General features: G+C 33.7%; 1 protein-coding gene and 1 long non-coding RNA gene across 2 annotated transcripts in view; one reads left to right on the forward strand and one right to left on the reverse strand.

Annotated features, from left to right (window-relative positions):
• EYS (EGF-like photoreceptor maintenance factor) overlaps positions 1 to 21,087 on the forward strand; it is a 1,514,868-nt gene that overhangs the window by 929,210 nt on the left and 564,571 nt on the right. Inside the window, exons 24-25 of the mRNA XM_077903501.1 lie at positions 575 to 765; positions 5,628 to 5,719. Of these exons, the coding sequence (XP_077759627.1) occupies positions 575 to 765; positions 5,628 to 5,719 (283 nt within the window). The remainder of the gene's footprint in view (positions 1 to 574; positions 766 to 5,627; positions 5,720 to 21,087) is intronic.
• Positions 16,570 to 21,087, reverse strand: part of LOC144317301 (uncharacterized) — a 95,398-nt gene continuing 90,880 nt past the window's right edge. Inside the window, exon 3 of the long non-coding RNA XR_013383258.1 lies at positions 16,570 to 16,700. This is a non-coding gene — a long non-coding RNA (uncharacterized LOC144317301). The remainder of the gene's footprint in view (positions 16,701 to 21,087) is intronic.

The following is a 21,087-nucleotide window of genomic DNA, read 5'->3' on the forward strand; positions in this document are numbered from 1 at the left end:
TTGTCCAGATATTTTACTCAAAGTGTCTATATTTCATTTCAAAGATTAAGGCTAATTAAAATAGAATCATTCAGAAGATGAGGAAAAAAAGAACAAGGGAGTGATCATTTTTAAGGAAGTTCAGTTAAAATAGTGTTGCTACAAAAAGATGACAATTCCTTTACTTCTCAATAATCTCTTATCAGCCTTCAAAAGCTACTCAATTAAATTAACAGTAATGACATAAATCATAATTTGGTACCAACATGTTATATATACAGTGAATAAGAACTTCTTTAGAAAATATTCCAATTTCTGTTGACCTGTAACATAAAGTATAGCTGAATGCACTGTTGAAGATTAATCATCTAGATACTCCTGCCTTCCAGTGAGATTTGATCACGAAGCCCCCAGTATATAGAAATTATGATAAAGCACTGTGACTATGGCAGAGGAAACTGGTACCCAGGCTTGTAGCAGGCAGAAAAGAGTCAAGTATGAGCCACTTCAGAAGATATTATGCTAATGTTAATGTGAACCCAACTATTGAATATTCAACTCCAACCTAAATTGTATTTTCTTTCTGACTCCACAGATTTCAACTGTGCTTGTTATTATGGAGATTCATATCTAGAATTTCAGAAAGTGTTGTTAAATCCACAAAATAGCATATCACTAGAATTTCAGACCTTCAACTCCTATGGACTCCTGCTGTATCTCAAGCAAGACTCAGATTCAGTAGATGGGTTTTTAATTCAATTATTTATTGAAAATGGTACTTTACAGGTAAGTTACTACATTTATTTCATTTAAAGGAATTTTAGAAAGTTCTGATTCTTTAGTGGTTATTCTCAAAATTTTATCTTAAATATGTCTTTTATAACCACCAGTAGTCTGTGTGTTATGTTTTTGTAATTTTGTGTTCAATATTATATAACAAATAGAGTATTTTAAATAGCTTTAATTCTCTGTTTTTAACCTTTTTTCCACTGTGGTGTTTCCAAGTATCCCAATGATAGAAATTGCCACCATTTTTTTATATCTTTAATGGAAGATGTGATCTGGGGAGCCCTAAAATTTTTTCAGACAATCCTTAAGGGAAAAACTACTTTCATAAAAATACTGTTATTTGCCTTTTTCACTCTTATTCTCATAAGTGGAGTTCTTCAGAGACTTCATGTCATGTGAGATGTCATCTTTCTGATCATTAATGTAATGTGTACTTACACATTTTTGTATTTTAAAAATGTCTGTTTTAAATTTTAACATTATGGGATGCCTGGGTGACTCAGTGGTTGAGTGTCTGCCTTTGGCTCAAGGCATGGTCCTGGAATTCCAGGATTGAGTCCCACATCAGGCTCCCCTCCTTGAGGCTCCTTCTTCTCCCTCTGCCTGTGTCTCTGCCTTTCTCTCTCTGTGTCTCTTATGAATAAATAAAATCTTTAAAAAATAAAAATAAATAAAATTTAGCATTATAATTATTGACAAACATAACCCAGTAAACAAAAACTCTTTGGGGTCCTCAGTAATTTTTAAGAGCACAAAGAGTTTCTGAGATCAAAAACTTTGAGATATGGATTTAACACACGGTAGTCTTTATAACAACCCTTTTTAAAAATCCAAGTTTGCTCTTCTTTCAACACCATTCTGCCTTAACAAATCAACTCATATTCTTGTAAATACCCCGATTTAGGAAGTCATCAAACTCATCACTGCAGTAAGCCAATTAACTCAACATAGAGTAATATATGAAACATAATACTGTATTTTTATCTACCATTTCTTTTCTGATATGATTTAAATTTGTGAATTTCCCTGAAACAGTGAGTTATACCTTATAAATTAAATAAGCCATATTCCAGTTCGATTTTCTTTAAATGTTCATCTTTCTTAAGTAATATAAACTCATATATATTATTTAGTACGAAGTCTGATGCCATTAGTAAATATCAGCCAGATGTACCAATTAGTAGCAGTAGTATTTTTATTCATTCATGTATATGTTCACTCATTCATTGAACATTTATCTATTATCAATCATTTTGCCAGGTTCTGAGGATTCAGTGAAGAATAAAAACACTCTTTTTTTTCTTGTATAACTTCCAATTGATTATAGAGCAGGTAAAACAGGAGTAAGAAAATAGAATTATAAAATAAATAGAATACAGTAAGGAATCCTCAGAATCATTCTTACCCTTAAAGTTTGTTGATCTCTGCTCTATAGCATTTTCCTCAACTAAAGACCAAAATTTTCCATTAATCTTATAACAAGCAGAAAGAAATGTAGAGACCAAATGTAAAAAATTAAAAAACACACATAATATTGAACACTGGCCACACTCAAAATGTTTCCCTTCAGTACATTTTTCTGCCCTAGACTCAACTTCCATTAACTAAGTGTCTGTCTCAGCTAGAGAACATCACTGGGACATCTCCAAGAGACATTATGAGGAATTACCAGAGACTTAAGGGACTGTGGAAGAAAATATTTTATGAAACAATGAATCATTGGAGACTTCTTTCACTTTCAAATGAATGAAAATACTTTCATAATAGGTTGAATCAAGACATTGAGGAATTCTAAAACCACAATGGTTTAAAAAGACATGTAGAATTTCTTTTCTTTCACTATTATTTATATTCCCCAAATGAGTAAGAACATATGATGGGATGAGCACTGGGTGTTATTCTGTATGTTGGCAAATTGGACACCAATAAAAAATAAATTTATTATTAAAAAAAAAGAATTTCTTTTCTTTAGGTTTTATGACAAAGGATATATATTGATATGTCTGTAATAATTACTATCATTTATTGAATTGAAATTCTATGTCAAAAAAATAAATAAATAAAAAAAAATGAAATTCTATGTCAGCCTCCATCTTAAGAAAATTCATTAAGATCATGGGCTCTAGAGCTAGACTCAGTTTGGAGCCCAGCTCTGCCACTTAGGAGCTTTGAGACCTTGCAAGTCACTTAAGCGCTTTGTGCTTAAATTTACTCACTTGTAAAATGAGGGTAATAAAGATTGCTGTGAGGTTCAAATTAGTAAATGAATAAATGTTGTGATGTAAATGTAATACGAGTAAATAAAGTACATGCATATAAACACGTAGAAAGATGTCTGGGACATATTAATCAAATGTGAAGTTTAGGTATTTTCTCTCTGCATCTCACAAAACTGCTTCTCACAGAGTTTTTGGTATTATACACGCTTTTGGAACTCTTTTAAGAAATGTAGATAAAGAATTTTTACTTTGTTGTGTAAAGCCAGAATTCTTGTTCTTTCTGCTCACATCGCTGCTTCCTTGGAATGATTTAAGGGAAATTTCAGTGTTATTCTATCTTCATGATTTTAAGATTTTCCTTGTTCCACTATGATTTGTTGAGACTATGCTCCAATTTCTTCATCTATTTTTAAAGTATAATCATATGAGGAATGCATTTATGTTACAGTTTTCACAAAAAGACATATTTATGGTTGCACTTCCACAGTGATCATAATTAAGACCCATTCTAGAAATGCAGAGTTGTTAGTCAAATGTTTTTTTCTTTTTTTAGGAAATTTAAGTTTTAGGAAAGTTTAATAATATGAAACTTGATTTTTTAATTAAAATTTTTTTGAACCAGTTTTTAAAAACATTTTATTGGCTCTTTCTAATAACAAGGAATTAAGTACATAGATAATGTCCATTGTTGAAACTCAAACACCAGTCCCCAGACTTAGTTGTATTGCAAATCACTGTGCCTCCCTGGCGAGGGGCAAACCACTTCACCTCAGTTTCTACCTCTAAATAATGGAACTAATAAAAGAATAGTACCTACTTCTAGATTTTTGTTTGTTTTGTAAGGAAGCAATCAGTTGTTACTTACAAGGTGTTTTAATCATCTGTGATGCGAAGCAATCACTCAGTAAATAGTCACTATATATATGTAGTCTATATATCATAATATGTATATCATAAAGGAGCTATTTATAATAAAAGAAAAATTCAATTAAAAATAATAGAAATGCCCATTAAGTATTTTATATTTATTTGACTTTGACAGCTCTGAAGATAATAGGGAATTAACAAGACTTAGTAGTACCTGAATAAGCATTTTCTGATATATTTGAACAAATCAAGGAGACTAACCTTCTTACAGACATAAACAAACTCTCTGTTGGTTAGTACATTATTATTTAAGTTCAAATAACTATCTTCATTAACAATGTAGAACTTCGAATATTATATATAAGAAACAGCTAAATCAATATTTATGCTATTAAAAATATTAAATATTCTCTCTGGTCACATCAGTTGTATACTAGGTATAGAATAAGAACTTAATAAACACTGACTTTTACCTAGTTACACAGAGCTTGAAAAGAATGTATAGCCAAATGTTATGCAACTACTTTCCCTGCAAAGTTCATGTAGGTCGACTTGTTTTTGAAAATCTCAAAATGTGATTATGCTGTTTAACATTTTATATTTTATTATTAATATTTAAATATACTGTTAAACATATTTCTTAAAGTCAACTAATAGTAGATAATTTTGTAAAGGAAAAGAATCTTTTGCAATGGCCAAATATTGTAAATTTAAAATATATAGCATAATATTTATCTTTAGATTATATGTAGGAAATTTTAGATCTATCAATTTAAATATAGCTAGATGTAGGACACCCAAGTGACTCAGTTGGTTAAGCATCCAATTTGATTTTGGCTCTGGTCATGATCTCAGGGTTGTGAGATAGAGTCCCACGTTGGGCTCCATGCTGAATGTGGAGCCTGCTTAAGATTCTTTCTCTCCCTCTCCTGTCCCTGCCCTCCTCCTATTCTTCCTCTTAAAATATATATAGATACAGATATAGATATAGGTATATAGATATACAAACACATATATGGCTAGATGCACAGAAGTTATGAACCACGATGTAACTGTGTTTCTTTAACTTACATGTGTGTTATTGATTTCTTGCAGATATGATAAGTCCCTTTCTGGGAAAGAATAACTGTAATATAACTAATACACATGCAGGCATACGCTGTTTAGAGGGTGAATAGGCCACTGCAGCCCACCTGTGGAATTTCCAGGGGGTCCTGATCAAATGTACCTGTTATAGACATGATCTGCCCCCTTTTAAACTATTATTCAATTAGTAGTAATCTGACAAAGATCCACCCCCCAACAAGCCTCAGGAAGCTTAGAATGAATGGTTAATTTCCATAATCTTTAAAGTTCCCTTCCTTGAACACTAACATCACCCTCTAGATTGTATTCACTGGTCTTCACATTGCTCAATTGGTAATATCTAAGGAAATTTGCCAATAACAGTTGCTTTTGGCTAGCAGAAAAAGCTGCCTTCCTCACATATGTTCCCCAGAATACTGGTAAAGAAACAAGCATAGTGTGTGTGTGTATGTGTGTATGCATACACATGTATGGTGCATGTATGTGTATCTGATACTTTAACATTTATCTGTTTGAATTCTAGCTTTTATTAGTTGTATACATTGCACTGTCACTTTTCTAAGTTTCAGACCCCTTGACTCCAAAGCAATATAAAAATTATTAGTAAATTCTAAGTCTGATACAAATATAAAGTGTTAATTTCATAGTGAAAAACTAAAGAAAACCTTTTCTTTTTTTTCTCTATAGTACTACTTTTTCTGTGCTGGTGAAGCAAAATTGAGAAGCATTAACACTACTATTAAAGTAGATGATGGACAGAAGTATACACTGCTTATCAGGTAATATACGCCTGTTTTCTTCTACATTTAAAAGAATTTCTTTAACACTTAAATTCCTCTGGATATTGTTTTTGCCTTTTATAAAGACAAGGTTATAGTGATTAGTATTCACATAAGCTTGTATGCAAATTAACGTTTAGCAAGTCATTCCGTCTTTTTTCTATGTCCTAAAATAGTACTGAGGAAAGAATGTTATAGGGGTTATATTATCAATGAAGTTATAGAAGCAGCTTTACAAAGAAGCCCTGAAAGTTTCATATTATTTTCAAATTAGAGAAATCATAAAAACAAATGAAATGATATTTCTTTTAGTAAGCAAACTTAAGCACATTAACTGTGGAGAATTTATAACATCCAGAAAAAAACATAAAGAAGAAAATTAAAATGATTCATTATACCACAGTCCAGATAGAAAAATGAACATGTATATTACTATATTCCCAAAAGCTGTGATTGAAGGTGACTCTATCCCCACACCTTCACCAACATCAGATATCATTTTGCCACTCTGGACAAGGGAAAATGATATTTTGCCTTAATTTTCCTTTGATGTATATAGTAAGGCTTAATTTTTAATATAGAATTAATGCCTTTATATTAGTATTTTGCTTCCCTACACTATTTTTTAATTAAATGGTGCTTTAAGATACTTAACCACAGTCCTAATCCAGTATATAGACTATAATAAGTTATTTGGTTGTAACAATATATTATTATTTAATAATAATAATTATCTATTTAAAACAAATAAAGAGGAAAACAGGCCAAAACAGACTTGTAAAGAAGTTATTTGGAGATCTTACGGATATTCTACCTTCCTTCAGCCAGAACTTGCCAAATTCTATTCTCTAGAAGAATGTTTTTATGGAAAACTCACCTAAAAACAGTCTACTACTGACTAAATTAAGGAAAGGCTACATCGCACATACCTCCTTTGTTCAAAATGCACAAGAGCTTTTTAAGAGCCCTAAGATGCTATTTAATAAAGCCTCATTTTCTTCGCTTAACTCAAAATATGGGCACAGAATCCTTTAGTATATTTCTTTAGCATTTTAACCTTTTGAGTAACTAACATTGGGGGCAGTGCACTTTGGGAAATGCCATTTTAGCCAAGTTAACAATTTTCCTGGGCAGACACTACCATCATCTGAAGGTAAAGCAGGTGTATGAGTATTAGGGCAGCAGTAAAAATAAATTATGAAAGACTTATTTTGCCCCCTCAAAGAAAGACAGATAAGAAGTGATGTAAGAAACAAAATGGTACACAAGAAGAAACTTTCCTGGCCTATGATATGTTAAAAAAAAAGGGTTAAAAAAATCATTGAAAACACAGTAATCATACTTAAAGTTTATTAAACACCAATAATGTGTCAGGCAGTAATTGTATTACATATATGAATTTATTTATTGTTAAGGACAAGTATAATTATTACCTACATTTTACAAACTTAAACACAGATTAAATACAGAAAAGGACATAGTTAAAGAAATGGCACAATTGCAAGGCTGCTCCTATTCCAAACCTACGAATATGTTTTACGGCATAGACCTTATGACCCATGCTATAGAAACATAATATAATTTGATCTCTTAACCCTAAAAGAATTGCTGTATATTCAAGATAAGACAAAGATAAGAATTATAAATGACCTGCCCAATGAAAGACTTTCAGCTGTAAGAACAATGCTAATAGCACACATTAAACAACTACCATATGTCAGATGTTTTATAAGCAAGTAACTGTTTTAATCCTAGTAAGATTCATAAAGCCATTATATTGATTTGGTCAGGCTGCCATACCAAGTACCACAGATTGAGTTACTCAAGCAACAGAAATTTATTTTCTCACAATTCAGGAGGCTGGAAGTGTAAAATCAAGGTATCAGCAGGGTTGGTTCTTTTGAGACCCTCTCCTTCACTTATAGTTGGTTGTCTTATCCCTGTGTCTTCACATCGTATTTTTTGTGTGTGTGTATCTGTGTCCTAATTTCCTCTTCTTATAAAGATATCAGTCATGTTGGATTACAGCCCAACCTTATGATCTCATTTTTACTTACTTACCTCTTTAAAAACCTGTCTTCAAATATAGTCACATTCTGAAGCACCGGGGGTTGGAACTTCAACACAGGAAGTTTGCAGGGGACATAATTCAGTCCGTAACACTCATTTTTCACATTTGAAAGCTAAAGCTCAAGAAAATAGGCATCTTTCTCATTGTTAGTCAGTAGGAAATGTTAACAAAAAATTCAACCTAGTAAATTTGAAGGTCTGATTGACCTTATTAAATGATTCTTAATGAGGATAACATCCCATCTAGCAAGTAGAGGGGTTTTCTGCTGAGCTACACAAAACCAAAGTTTTTCAAGTCAGAGAGAGGGCATTAGAAAAAGGAGAATTTATTAGCAAGGAATACATTGTGTAGGCAAGGTTACCCTCCAAAGGAGAATAGAAAGTGTCTAACGGTAAATTTTCTTGTATTGACTATGTTGACTGGTCAAATGTCACATTCCTAGGGAGTTAAAACTGCAGTTACGTTAGGTGTTAACTCTTGCTTGCTGACTTGGCCTGAATGACTCTATTTTGAACCTGTGGTTCTCTTTTTAACAGAAGCCAAGATTAAAACCACAATCTCTGCCCCCTGACCTGATCTTTTTTTTTTCTATTATAACATGTCCGGTCTGTGTTTTAAGAGTGACAACATACTATTTAAAATCTTCTTTAAAGAAACATCAAATGTAAAACATTACAAAAACCCCAAGAGTACCTGTTTTTCACTAGTCTTATCACAGGTTACTTTAAGGATATTTAACAACTAAAAACTCACTTTCTTTTATGTTATATGACTTTTTTTTTCTTTTTGCAATTTACATACTATTTGTTGCTTTAATTTTTTATCAACAAGTAGTTGATTGTATCTGGTCTAAATTCTCTAAATTTAGAAATTCTTTTTCAAAAGTTATTGGTTTATTTAAAGTAATGGGAAATTTATACAAATATACTCTCGTCTGTGATTATCATCTATAAAGAACAAGAGTGGGCCTCCATTAATTTTATTTTTTATACCTTTAAAATATACCTTTAGAGGTAAAAAGGAAAAATATATCTTCAATTTTAAATTTAAAGAATGCTGTCACCATATTTTTTTTTACCATTAACATACTCTTTTTTTTTTATTTTCATTTATTTATGATAGTCACAGAGAGAGAGAGAGAGGCAGAGACACAGGCAGAGGGAGAAGCAGGCTCCATGCACCGGGAGCCCGACGTGGGATTCGATTCCGGGTCTCCAGGATCGCGCCCTGGGCCAAAGGCAGGCGCCAAACCGCTGCGCCACCCAGGGATCCCAACATACTTTTTAAAGTAAAGCTAAATTGTATGCAAACATTTCATTCCTAGTTCTAACTTTTGTATCTCATTTCTGTTAATGACATTACCCTTAAATATGAATATAAGAAAAGCATTTTTCCTCACATGCTTTTATGGAACTGTAGGAAAAAGAGTAGCAAGGTTTCTCTCAGTCCACGATGAAGTGCTCTCAGAAAGAATGAAACAAATATCCTCCATGAAAAAGTAACACAGTTCATTATTTTAAGAATAAGGAAAAACAAGATATTCTGCAGAGCAGCATGGCCCCTTTAAAAAAGAAATGTGTGGGGCAGCCTGGGTGGCTCAGCAGTTTAGCGCTGCCTTCAGCCCGCCTTCAGCCCAGGTCGTGATCCTGGAGACCCGGGATCGAGTCCCACGTCGGGCTCCCTGCATGGAGCCTGCTTCTCCCTCTGCCTGTGTCTCTGCCCCTCTCTGTGTGTGTGTGTGTCTCACGAATAAATAAATAAATCTAAAAATAAATAAATAAATAAATAAATAAATAAATAAATAAATAAATAAAAAAGAAATAAAAAAGAAATGTGTGATTGCATAGCTTAACAAAAGCAGGAAGGAAAATATGGAATGCTTAAGTTTGGTGAAATATACACTAGCAAATATTAAAAAGCACACATATTAGAAACCAGTTTGGTGAGAAATTAGCTAGAGCTGTTACTCATCTTTTAACGAAAGGAGGAAAAGTGAAAACAGAACCAGGCTGTGATGTTAGGCTGATGAACAGCAGCATGTAGTATATCAAAAGGAAAAACCAGCACAGATAGGTATACGTTTGCTACTCCACTGTTGAATGCCATAGGTGTATTTAAGCATGAGGTGCTGAGAGAACCTAAGATAGTGGTGCATATATTCTCAGGCAAATGCAAATCTGAGTGTGATGCTGCATTTCATCCATATCTGTTGGTATATTTATCATAATTATGCTTATATTTATATTAATTATGTTACATATCATGTGTTTGTATTATAAACATCATTGCATATATTACATGATCATACCGTCATTATGTATCATGATATATATTAATACCATATAGTTTTACAATAAAAGAACTTGTATTCAATATATAATGAGGATTTTTTTTTAACTTATTTAAAGTCTACTTAGGGGTTCCTGGATGGCTCAGTTGGTTAAGTGTCTGCCTTCAGCTCAGGTCATGATCCCAGGGTCCTGATACAGCCCCGCATAGCATTCTCTGCTCAGCTGGGAGTCCACATCTCCCTCTCCCTCTGCCCCTTTTCCTGGTTTGTGCACTCTCTTGCTCTATCTCAAATAAATAAATAACAATTTTAAAATAAAAATTAGAATAAAGAAAAGTCCTACTTAATATCTACCTTAGTTCTTGGGTCTCCTGGGTGACTCAGTTGGTTAACCCTCTGCCTTAGGCTTGGGTCATAATCCTCGGGTCCTGGGATCGAGCCCTGCAGTGGGGCTCCCTCCTAAGTGGGGAATCTGCTTCTTCCTCTCCCTCTCCTTCAGCCCCTCTCCCGGCTCTTGCTGTCTCTCTCACTCACTCTCAAATAGATAAATAAAATGTTTAAAAAAATAATCCACCTTTGTCTTGAAAGATGTAGGATTTGGAATTCAAAGACAGACATAAATTAGGCTCTTCTAACCTCCTCAAGTATGGGACTTTGAAGTGTTTTGTTTGTTTGTTTTGTTTTGTTTTGTTTTTTATGTGCCTACCAATTAAAAGTAAATCCCTGCCTTTAAAAAAAAAAAGGAAACAACAAAATCCTTTCATTTCCTTTCATAGTCATACACTTTTAGTGTACATCCTGAGTTGTAAGTAAATTGCATAACTCTACCAGTTCTCCTGGAGATGTCTCATGGAGAATTTGTTGGTGTGGCACTTTGATTTTGGGTAGGCTGCTCCTATACTGACAAATGTACAGACCCAAATAAAACAGAACAAATGAGAACATCTTCAGGTACTCTTGAATTGCTTACCAGCTACTGTTTATGCTTAGTCATGTGGACATACAATAAATTATAGTGAGTTTTGAAAAAAAAAGCCTTAGTGGATATAAAAATTCTGAATGAAACTTAGGAAGACTGACATGTACCAATGAAACCCACACATTAACCAGTACTTTTTCAATTGGATACAAAGCCTTTACTATAACAACATTATTTCTCTTAGATGATGATAGAAGAATGCTTCTTAAGTAAGTTTAGTATCAAATGAAGAAAGGAAGGAAATGCATATTTGAGACCCTTTAGGTAGGCACCAGGGAGGATGAGGTCTGCAAATGCAGTGACAGTCGGATTATATAGGTCGTCAAATGCCACAATAAGAACTGTGAACTAGGGATCCCTGGGCGGCGCAGTGGTTGAGCGCCTGCCTTTGGCCCAGGGCGCGATCCTGGAGACCCGGAATCGAATCCCACATCGGGCTCTCGGTGCATGGAGCCTGCTTCTCCCTCTGCCTATGTCTCTGCCTCTCTCTCTCTCTCTCTCTCTCTCTGTGTGACTATCCTAAATAAAATAAAATTAAAAAAAAAAAAGAACTGTGAACTACATCGTAAGCAATAGAGACTGACTGGAGAATTTTTAAGTAAGGGAAGCAGATAATATGATCAAAGAAATATTCGCTTTCCTTAATTCAGTATGCAAAGCTATATAGTACACAATAGATTCTAAGTTTCTGCACCTCTCCAGATCCACTGTATAGTTTCTTTCTCTCTTCTCTAGTCCTTCAGAATTGACCTGTATAAATTACATTGTGGGCTTGTAAAGGTTTGAACTGTGATCCTACAGAATTTATGTTTGATGTCCTAACTTCTAGTATCTCAAAATGTGACTTCATTTGGAGATAGAGGCTTTGAAGAGGTAATAACGTTAAACTGATTGGAGTGGGCCCTAATCCAGGGTGACCAGTATCCTCATGAAAAGCAGAAATTAGGACACAGAGAGAGAAGCATAAAGGGAAGACAATGTAAAAAGCCATGAAGGCTGCTCTCTACAATCCAAGGAGAGAGACCTGGAATAGAACTTTCCCGCACAGCCCTCAGAAGGAACCATCCCTACTGACACCTTGATCTTGGACTTCCAAGACTACAAAATTGTTAAGTAATACATTTCATTTATTGAAGCCACCTGGTTTGTTCATCTTTTTTTGAGGCAGGTTTAGCCAACTAATACAAGCTCCCTTGTCCTCCTGCTTCCTGTAGGGTTCAGTCATTGGGGAACACTGGCAAGTAATTTGAAAAGCAAACGATTAATGTTGAGTTATATATTCCCTTGGCCTTGTGTAGTGTCCCAGGAGCTGGTTCATTCTCTCTAGTGAAGGTTTCAACTCTTTGCAGATGACCTTCTCCTTCAAGTTCTGATAACTCTTCTGTTCCTGATAGCCTTTAGATATAGAAGCAGTATCAGAGTAATTATATTATGGTCCTGGAATCCAGTACTATCCCATGTGGCTTTCCAACCCCTACCACATCTTTGAAGAGTTAATTTATTAAACCATGTTCAAGTTATATTAGTTTCAGTGTGATGTGTGTTTTTGAGTGAAAACATTATTCTCCTCCAGTTAACATGGCAGAAAATGGGTGGATGGTTTAATGGAAAGAGACTTAGAAGTATCATGTCTCACTTCTGTTGACTTTCTGTTGGCTAGAACTCACTCATGTGAATACACCAAATAGCAAAGCGAACTGCAGAAGGTTTTCTAACTTTGCACCTAGGAAGAAAGTTAAAACAATGTAGAATATTCAAGATGAGAACTATTTCTACAAGAGGAAGTAAGATAACTGTTTACCTTTAGAGATAAAGACAAAAAAAATAATTAGTAAACAAAGTCTGTAACACTTAATAGTTTAATTTGAATTATGGTATTTATATTTCTTGAATCTTGGCTCTAAGTGGTTCACTGGGCTGCTTATAAGAAGAAAGTAGAAATAGAAATTTATATATGTATAATATATACTGTTTAGTAATTATAACGAGCTTCAAAATGCATACAATATCAAATTACATATTGTAAATAATCTCTTCATCATTTGTGTTTCTATGACTGAAATTATCCCAATATATAACTTTCTTTTTTTTAAGATTTTTTATTTATTCATGAGAGTCACAGAGAGAGAGGCAGAGACAGGCAGAGGGAAATGCAGGCTCCCTGCAAGGAGCCTGATGTGGGATTCGATCCCAGGACTTTGGGATCACGCCCTGAGCCAAAGGCAGACGCTGGAACCCTGAGCCACCCAGGCGCCCTCCAATAGATAGCTTTCTTACCTAAAATGTGGGTGCACAGTGCCTGTGAATGATAAATAATTTCATCTTCACACTAAGAACATTGAACTTTTTAATCTGTTTGACTAGTAGGGAACATAAGCATTCAGATTGTACATTCAAACCAGAACAGTCTGAAAGAAATAACATATGTGTATATGTGCATGTGTATGTATGTATAAACAAAGACATCATTCTTTGATAGTGAACCAGGACAATTAGAACGTTGTTACCACAGTAAGCATCAAAGTTTTGTCCTTCTTTTGAAGACATTAATAATAAAGCCAAGGACTTGACATGTGTCAGCCAGAGCAGGATTGCTTTGTCACAGAGTGCTGGAAAATCAGTGAGGTGGAAAAGGAAAGAAATAAACCATTTAACCACTTTCTAAAAAGTAAACATTTTTTTCTCTAATGAAATGTGTACATTATTTCATTAATCTTTTCATTAACCACTGTCAGTAGTGTCAAGAAAAACATGCCAATGGAATAATGATTTTACTTCAACTTGAACAAAATAAGAATAAGCAACTCAGTTATTCTAAACTATATTTATAGAGCCTGCAAAATGTCCCTGTAACATAAACCTACCTTTTTTTTCCCCTCATGGCATATATTCATTCAATGCAAAATATAGTGAATAAGAGAGAAATTTTATCATTGAACTTTGGAAATAAGAATTTTAAAATGTAATCTGCAAGGGCCAGTTAATCCAATTAGGAATTAATCATTTTTAAAGTTATAGATTTTAAACTCAATTTATACAAATACTCCAATAAATTTGTACCAATTTTAGAAACTGTTTTAAAACACAAGTTAAAATAATTATGCTTTTAAAGTAGGACATTTCCCATCATTATATTTGAACATTTAAAAAAACACATTACCAATTACAAAATTACTGAAATTGATCTCAGAAAATGTTATTGCTGTTATATCATTAGTCAAAGCAGAGGAACACAGAGCTAGTTTTAGTTGTACTTGATATATGAATTAAACATCAGAATTTTTGTTTATTTTTTCCTTAAACAAGACATAGTCTTTACCTTGTGGAAGTTCTGCAGCTGATGCTCAACCTGGGGATCACCTGAACCTTCAGAGTTTAGGGGACAGTTTAGGTAGGAACATCAGTAGAAAATGTGGAAGTTACTATAAGCAGCATATAGTAGCTATATGCATGTGTGTTTATGGGGAAGTTATTACATCTAGATATTTTACTACACATCCAGGATATAAAAATTCAAAGTATAAAAACAGAAGGCTGAGTCATTCTCTTTTAGAAAAACTAATTTCAAAATAATTTTCTGGATATTTTCTTAAACAAGATAATATCTCATAGGCTAGAAATAGACAAGATCATAAAGTAGAGTTGGCTTTTTTCTTCCAAACACATGCTCTTAGGAAGCAAGAAGTTATAGCTGGAATCATGACAATTCAGTGGCAACTTCTGAGGCATCCAAATGTATGTCCTACAGAGGTCCAACTACCTAGGGAAACAAACACTAGCACAGCACAAATGCAGATTTTAACAAGTAATGGTTGATTACCCATGTTCTTTAATTTGACCTGAAATAGCTTGACTCACATCCTATCTGTCTGGCTTCTTCATTTTCCTCTTAGCTTTGCCAAAAGGTGAACTCTGTCTCTTATACTAATATAAACATACTGAAAACAAGCTGAAAATGGGTAATTCTTAATTTTAATATTACATTTAATTAACATACTGAAAACAAACTGAAAATGGGTAATTCTTAATTTTAATATTACATTACAGATAGCCAAATATCTTAATGTGAGAAAACAGATACTAAAGAAAAGTCTTGCCAAAGTAGATAAAACAAAGTTGTACTGGTTGTGATTTTTGTAAAACGTTTCTGTTAAGCATTTAAATGTAAATGTAAAAATAAACAAAGATTAGTGTTATTTTATAAAAGAAACTTGCAATATTGAAGATAGTGGTTGAATGATAAATTTTAATTCTTATGAACTTGAAGTATTAGGATTCATTTTAATGTATTTTGAAATGCTAAATAAGATACTCTAAATCAATCCTTTCTTTCTTCCTTTCTTTTCTTCTTCCACCCTTCCTTCCTTTCTTTCTTTATTTGTAAACCACCACAATGTAATTAGCTTATTGAGTCAAAATCTCAGGAAAGTCAGATGTTAGGAATCAGTTGTATGCTGAGAGGTGAACTCACTTTTAAGAAACATGTTTAAAACATCATTATTACTATTTCTGAAAATTAATACTAAGATCAACTCTCAAAAATATTTTTAGATTCCTTTTATAATTTGAAAATGACTCATTTTATTAAGAATTATTTCTAAAGTTGCTTCTATTAGTGAAAAGTGATTTTGTAGAAGGGATTTCCAAAGCATAACTAATGCATTGCTTTAATGTAGATTCTCATTTGTATGTTCATTGGAATGAATTCAGAATCAAAAGCCAAGTCTGTATATTGCTTTTTTTAAGTTGTGTATTATTAGTTTTAAAATATGGAACATTTTTCTGTAACAAACTTTCTCAAAATGGATAGCCAAATATCTTTTCTAGTTTGGTCATTTTTATAACCAGAATATATCAAAAGATATAACAATAGCAAAGTTAAGTTTCAAAGCACTCTAACTGGGAAGTGTGGCATGGCTCCATAAGGGTCTTCACAGTTCATTTACTAGGATCCATATGGCATGATGTGGTATGTGTATCATTTAGATTGTACACATGAAATCTCTCCCCAAGTTAGCATTCTCTAAAGTTGTCAGTTATCTGCAGCTTTGGCTTACTCTCTGTATGACCTTGAAGGTTACTTTAATTGTTAAAGCCTCATTGATCACCACATGTCATTAAAAATGAATACATTAAGACGGCACCCATAGATTGAATAGTAGAAAAGTTCTAGAAACCATTGAAATGTTAATTCCTTGATAATCCTGTTCAGTGTTTTTTTTTTTTTTTTTGCCCCCGATGGGAACAAATCATTAATGATTAATTATTATGCTTCTGTGAAGAAACACTATGCTAATTCATTTTCCCAAATTTAAGCTAAAAAGTTTTCATTTTTTTAGAAAAAGATTAAACTGTTGCAAGATTTTAATAAAATATTTGAAACAGCACCATGATAATGTGTGAAATGATTTCTTATGTAATTGACCAAATTAAAACAAATCAGTGATAACAGTTCTCTAATTGTCAAAAATAAAATAAATAAATCACAGAAAGGTCAGAGTTAAACATAGCTAGAAAATTCCTTTTAACTGTGGATAGCCAGGGCATGCTTATTTCAGTTGTGTTACCTGCCATTCACTCTTCAATCCAATCCAATCTGGCTTCCATGGTCCACAACCAAGACAGCATTTATTAATATCACCTGTAATTAGGGAGTTTTATCATGTAACTGATAGTGTTATTAGAGTGAAAAGAGAGCTTTTAATAATCATTACTCCAAGACAACATGTATAAAGAGGTATAATTCGTGCTAAGTATGACATTGATCACCCTGTATGACCTTCACATGGAAAAACCCAATAGACACTTTTCTGTCTTCATTCACTAAGCATTTCAGTGAAAGTACTCTGTTTTCTTGAAATAATTTTCCCTTTCTGCTTTGAAATGAATAAATTTTTGGTACTCTTTCTGTATCAATGGCCAGTTTTTCTTTTTCATCTTAGACCTGTCCCAGCTTTGACCTTTCTTAAGAATTCCACATTCACACATCTGAACCCCTACCTAATATGTTCTCTTCTAAGCATCACCCATATATTAAACTTGTGTAAAATAAAATTTCTATTCCCTACCACTGTCAACTTACCTATCTGTGCTCCTATCCCACACAGTTCTCCCCATAGTCTCTCCTATATCAGCTATTAACTGTCATCTCCCATGTACAGAGAGTCATCATTGACCCCTCTATTTCTTTATTCTTTAACTCCAAGCCCTATCAGAAAGTCCTTTCCAAAATTTCATCTTCCATCTGCCATTTCTCTCTGTCTCTCTGAAAGTATCCTGGTCTTAGCCTCCATCATTTTTATCTAGACTATTGGTGTTCTCCATTGCCTGTGTCTGAATATTCACCATACTTTGGTCAGCAAGATTTAAAGTGCACTATATCAAGTCACTTCTCTATTTAAAGGTTCTTCAGAGGCTTACCTTTACTCTGAGAATAAAATACAGACTACTTGTCACTGCCAACAAATGGGCTTGCACATTTGGGCTCTTGCATATTTTCTTCTACCTTACCTAACACCTGCCTTCCTTTCCTGTCCATGTTATATTCTCTTTGATGCACTATCCCTCCTAGCACTCTCAAAAAATAGGTATTCTATATTATGGTCTTTAATCTTACCGTTTCTTCTAACTGGAATAGTGTATCCTCCTCCTTAGTGTTTTCTTTCTCCCCTGTCCTCATGTTGGCTCTCCTAGGCACCTTTCTCATTACTCAAGTTACATTTCTTTAAGTAAATCTTTCTAAACTATCTAAAGCTTTTCCACTCAAGTATTATCTGCCATAGCACCAATTTTTGTGTATACTTGTTTCACACATTGATTTTCTGTATCCCTAACTAGACTGTAAGCATCATGGGTTCAGGGACTTTTTTGTCTTATTCCCTACTGAGTATCTCCCTGGCACCCAGCACAGTAACTGGAACATAAGCAGCCAATTACTATATAACTATTAAATAAGGAGTGAAAGGCAGGAATGAAACTTGATTTCAGATCTCAAAGGTTGCCATTCATTGAAGAGCAGAGAAAACTACCAAGGAAAAGAAGGAAATTGTAAAATGAGCCATATTTGTTGTCTTAGGAAGAAGCAGGGTTTCTGGTGAGATAAAGCAGTTCTCTAGAGCTGCCACAGAAATCAGAAGTCCTAGTTGGGTAGGATCGCTGGGTTTTCTAGTCACCTAGATACACTCTCCAGTTTTTTCTTTAGAGTTATGTGACTTTGTGTGCATGTTTACACTAGTCTGGATAACTGATAAACTATAGACATTTTGGCACATAAATAATATGTTATTTAGTAAAATGTCAATAATTATATTATCAATATTTAACTACTTTTTTCCTCCAAATATCCTTAAACATTTCCTGTTTTTAAGCTTTGTAACAAATGACTTTAAGGTTTACTGGATGTATTTGTATCTGTGTGCATATTTATTTTAGGTTGTCAAAAATATAGAAACAGACTTGACATAGTTATTATTATTGTGGTTATTTTTAGGGGGGAGGGGCAGAAGGAAGAGAGAGAGGATCTCAAGCAGACTTCCCACTGAATGGGGAGCCCTATGCAGAGCTCCATCTCATGACTAGGAGATTATGACTTGAGCCAAAATCAACAGTCAGATGCTTAACCAACTGAGCTACCCAGGTGCCCACTATGGTTACTTTTTTATTTTATTTTATTTTATTTTATTTTATTTTATTTTATTTTATTTTTTATTTTATTTAAGAATTTATTTATTTATTGGAGACAGAGAGAGAGACAGCACAACCATTAGCAGGAGGGAGGGGCAGAGGGAGAAACAGACTCTCTGCTGAGCAGGGAACCTGACATGGGCTGGATTCCAGGACCCTAGATCATCACCTGAGCCAAAGGCAGAGGACACTTAACTGACTGAGCCAGCCAGGCACCCTTGTGGTTATTTTAAACAGATGAAATCAGTAACTTGTCTTAATTCTGAGTCAAGCTTTATTGTAACACTTTATATTAAAGTCTGTGTTAATTATTGAAGAACTCTCTCACTAAAATAGGAACTTAATTTTATTAAAATGGTTGAAAAATTTTAGGATAGAATTTAGAAAGAACACAGAATAGAAGGGAAAGTACTAAAATAAACATTTTCTTCCATAGAATTATAGCATTTAAAATAATCAAAAGTAATTATGTCCATGTAAATATATTTGAAAGTAACTTAAGTAACATAGCCCATTCAGAACTACACAAAGCTTGTTGTTGGTGATCTCACCAGTGGCTTTTAAGAACTTGATTTCTTAGCATATCTATTAAAGACCATCAATTTCTCTTTTGGAATTATCATATCACTCCAAAAGGCACACCAGTTCTGTTTTGTTAGAAAATATTACCTCCTACATTTCTGTCAGTTCTTTTTCTTTTTTTTTTTTTAAAGATTTTATTTATTTATTCATGATAGTCACACACAAAGAGAGAGAGAGAGAGGCAGAGACACAGGCAGAGGGAGAAGCAGGCTCCATGCACCGGGGGCCTGACGTGGGATTCGATCCCGGGTCTCCAGGATCGCGCCCTGGGCCAAAGGCAGGCGCCAAACCGCTGCGCCACCCAGGGATCCCACATTTCTGTCAGTTCTTAAAACTAATTAGAAATATTGTTTTATATGTACACACACAAACACACACACACACACACACAAACCATAAACCACAAACTTCCAGTTAAAATGTTTAGCTGTCTGAATTTGGAATGGACATTGATTTTACAACTAGGGAATGAAATCGCTTAATGTTCTGGATTTGATGGCTTCAAATTGATATGTATAGCATGTGATAACCTACTTGAAATGAAAGTGGTTATATAATTGGGTCTGCTTCCTTTTTAGTCTGCCTTCATATAAATAATGATAAATTCATGCAGAGAAAATATTCTAAGATTAAAAGCTGAGCACTTGAGAATAGGAACTTTGCTTATTAATTTTTATATTTTCAGGACCTAACAAATTGCTATGCAGAACAATCAATAAATGTTTATTGAATGATTGATTGATGAATGAATTAATAAAATATTTTCAAAATAGGCATTTGACATTGTCAGAACCAGATTATTAAAAAAAAGAAATTAAAGAAAGCACTTTATATGTATATAGTTTTCGTCACAAAATACTATATTTTAGAAGACAATTATAAAATGTTACCTATTCTATCCAAATATAAAATGAACTGTTTATTATGCACATCATTATTCTGGAGGAAAAATTTACTCTACAAATGAAACTAATGGGTACTCTCAGATCTACTTGTGAGGTGACAGGAATATTAAACCGAGTAGTAACACAAGGTGAATGTAGATATTATGTTCATAATAATTAACCTCTTGCTCCTTCGTTGTAAGAACAATTAAGAAAAAAATTATTAGTAAGTTTCCATTACACTAATGTGATGATAATGAGACAAAATTTTTTTTAGATAAAAAGCAAAGTGGAAATCAAAGACAATGCCAAGAAAATATTTCGCCCTCAATCAGTTGAATGTTGAGAGCAGAAAATACAGTATTTCCTCCTTAAGGCTTCCCAGTCCTTCCAGAAGACCAGGTACTCTGAGGCCTTAAGAGACAGAGGAGATCAGTAGTTGCTTCCTCAATAAGTGAAGAACAGCGATATGATCCATCCACCACCACGCTTCTTTCTTGCTGCTAAACAAATAATAGATATTTATCTGTGCCCTGAGAAGGATAGGCTCTTGGCTTGTCCAAATCCTTGTCAGTTCTGTACATATGTCCCCTGCTATATTTGTCTAACTGAATGAAGATATTTGAGCGACTTCCAAAACAAAGAAATGATTTTATGCAATACAAAGCCTTCCTTTCAAGAGGTACCCCATTTAATCTCTTGATTGGAAAAAACTGAATTGACATTTTGGGCTGCATAGTCTTTTGTTGTGATATGCTGTCCTGTGCATTGTGAAATTGGTGGTTATGGATTTGAACCACGGTCCATGGATCATTCTTTTTTTTCCCCAAGATTTTATTTATTTATTCATGAGAGACACAGAGAGAGAGAGAGAGGCAG

This window comes from Canis aureus, chromosome 7 (assembly GCF_053574225.1).
Source record: "Canis aureus isolate CA01 chromosome 7, VMU_Caureus_v.1.0, whole genome shotgun sequence".
Taxonomy (NCBI): Eukaryota; Metazoa; Chordata; class Mammalia; order Carnivora; family Canidae; genus Canis; species Canis aureus.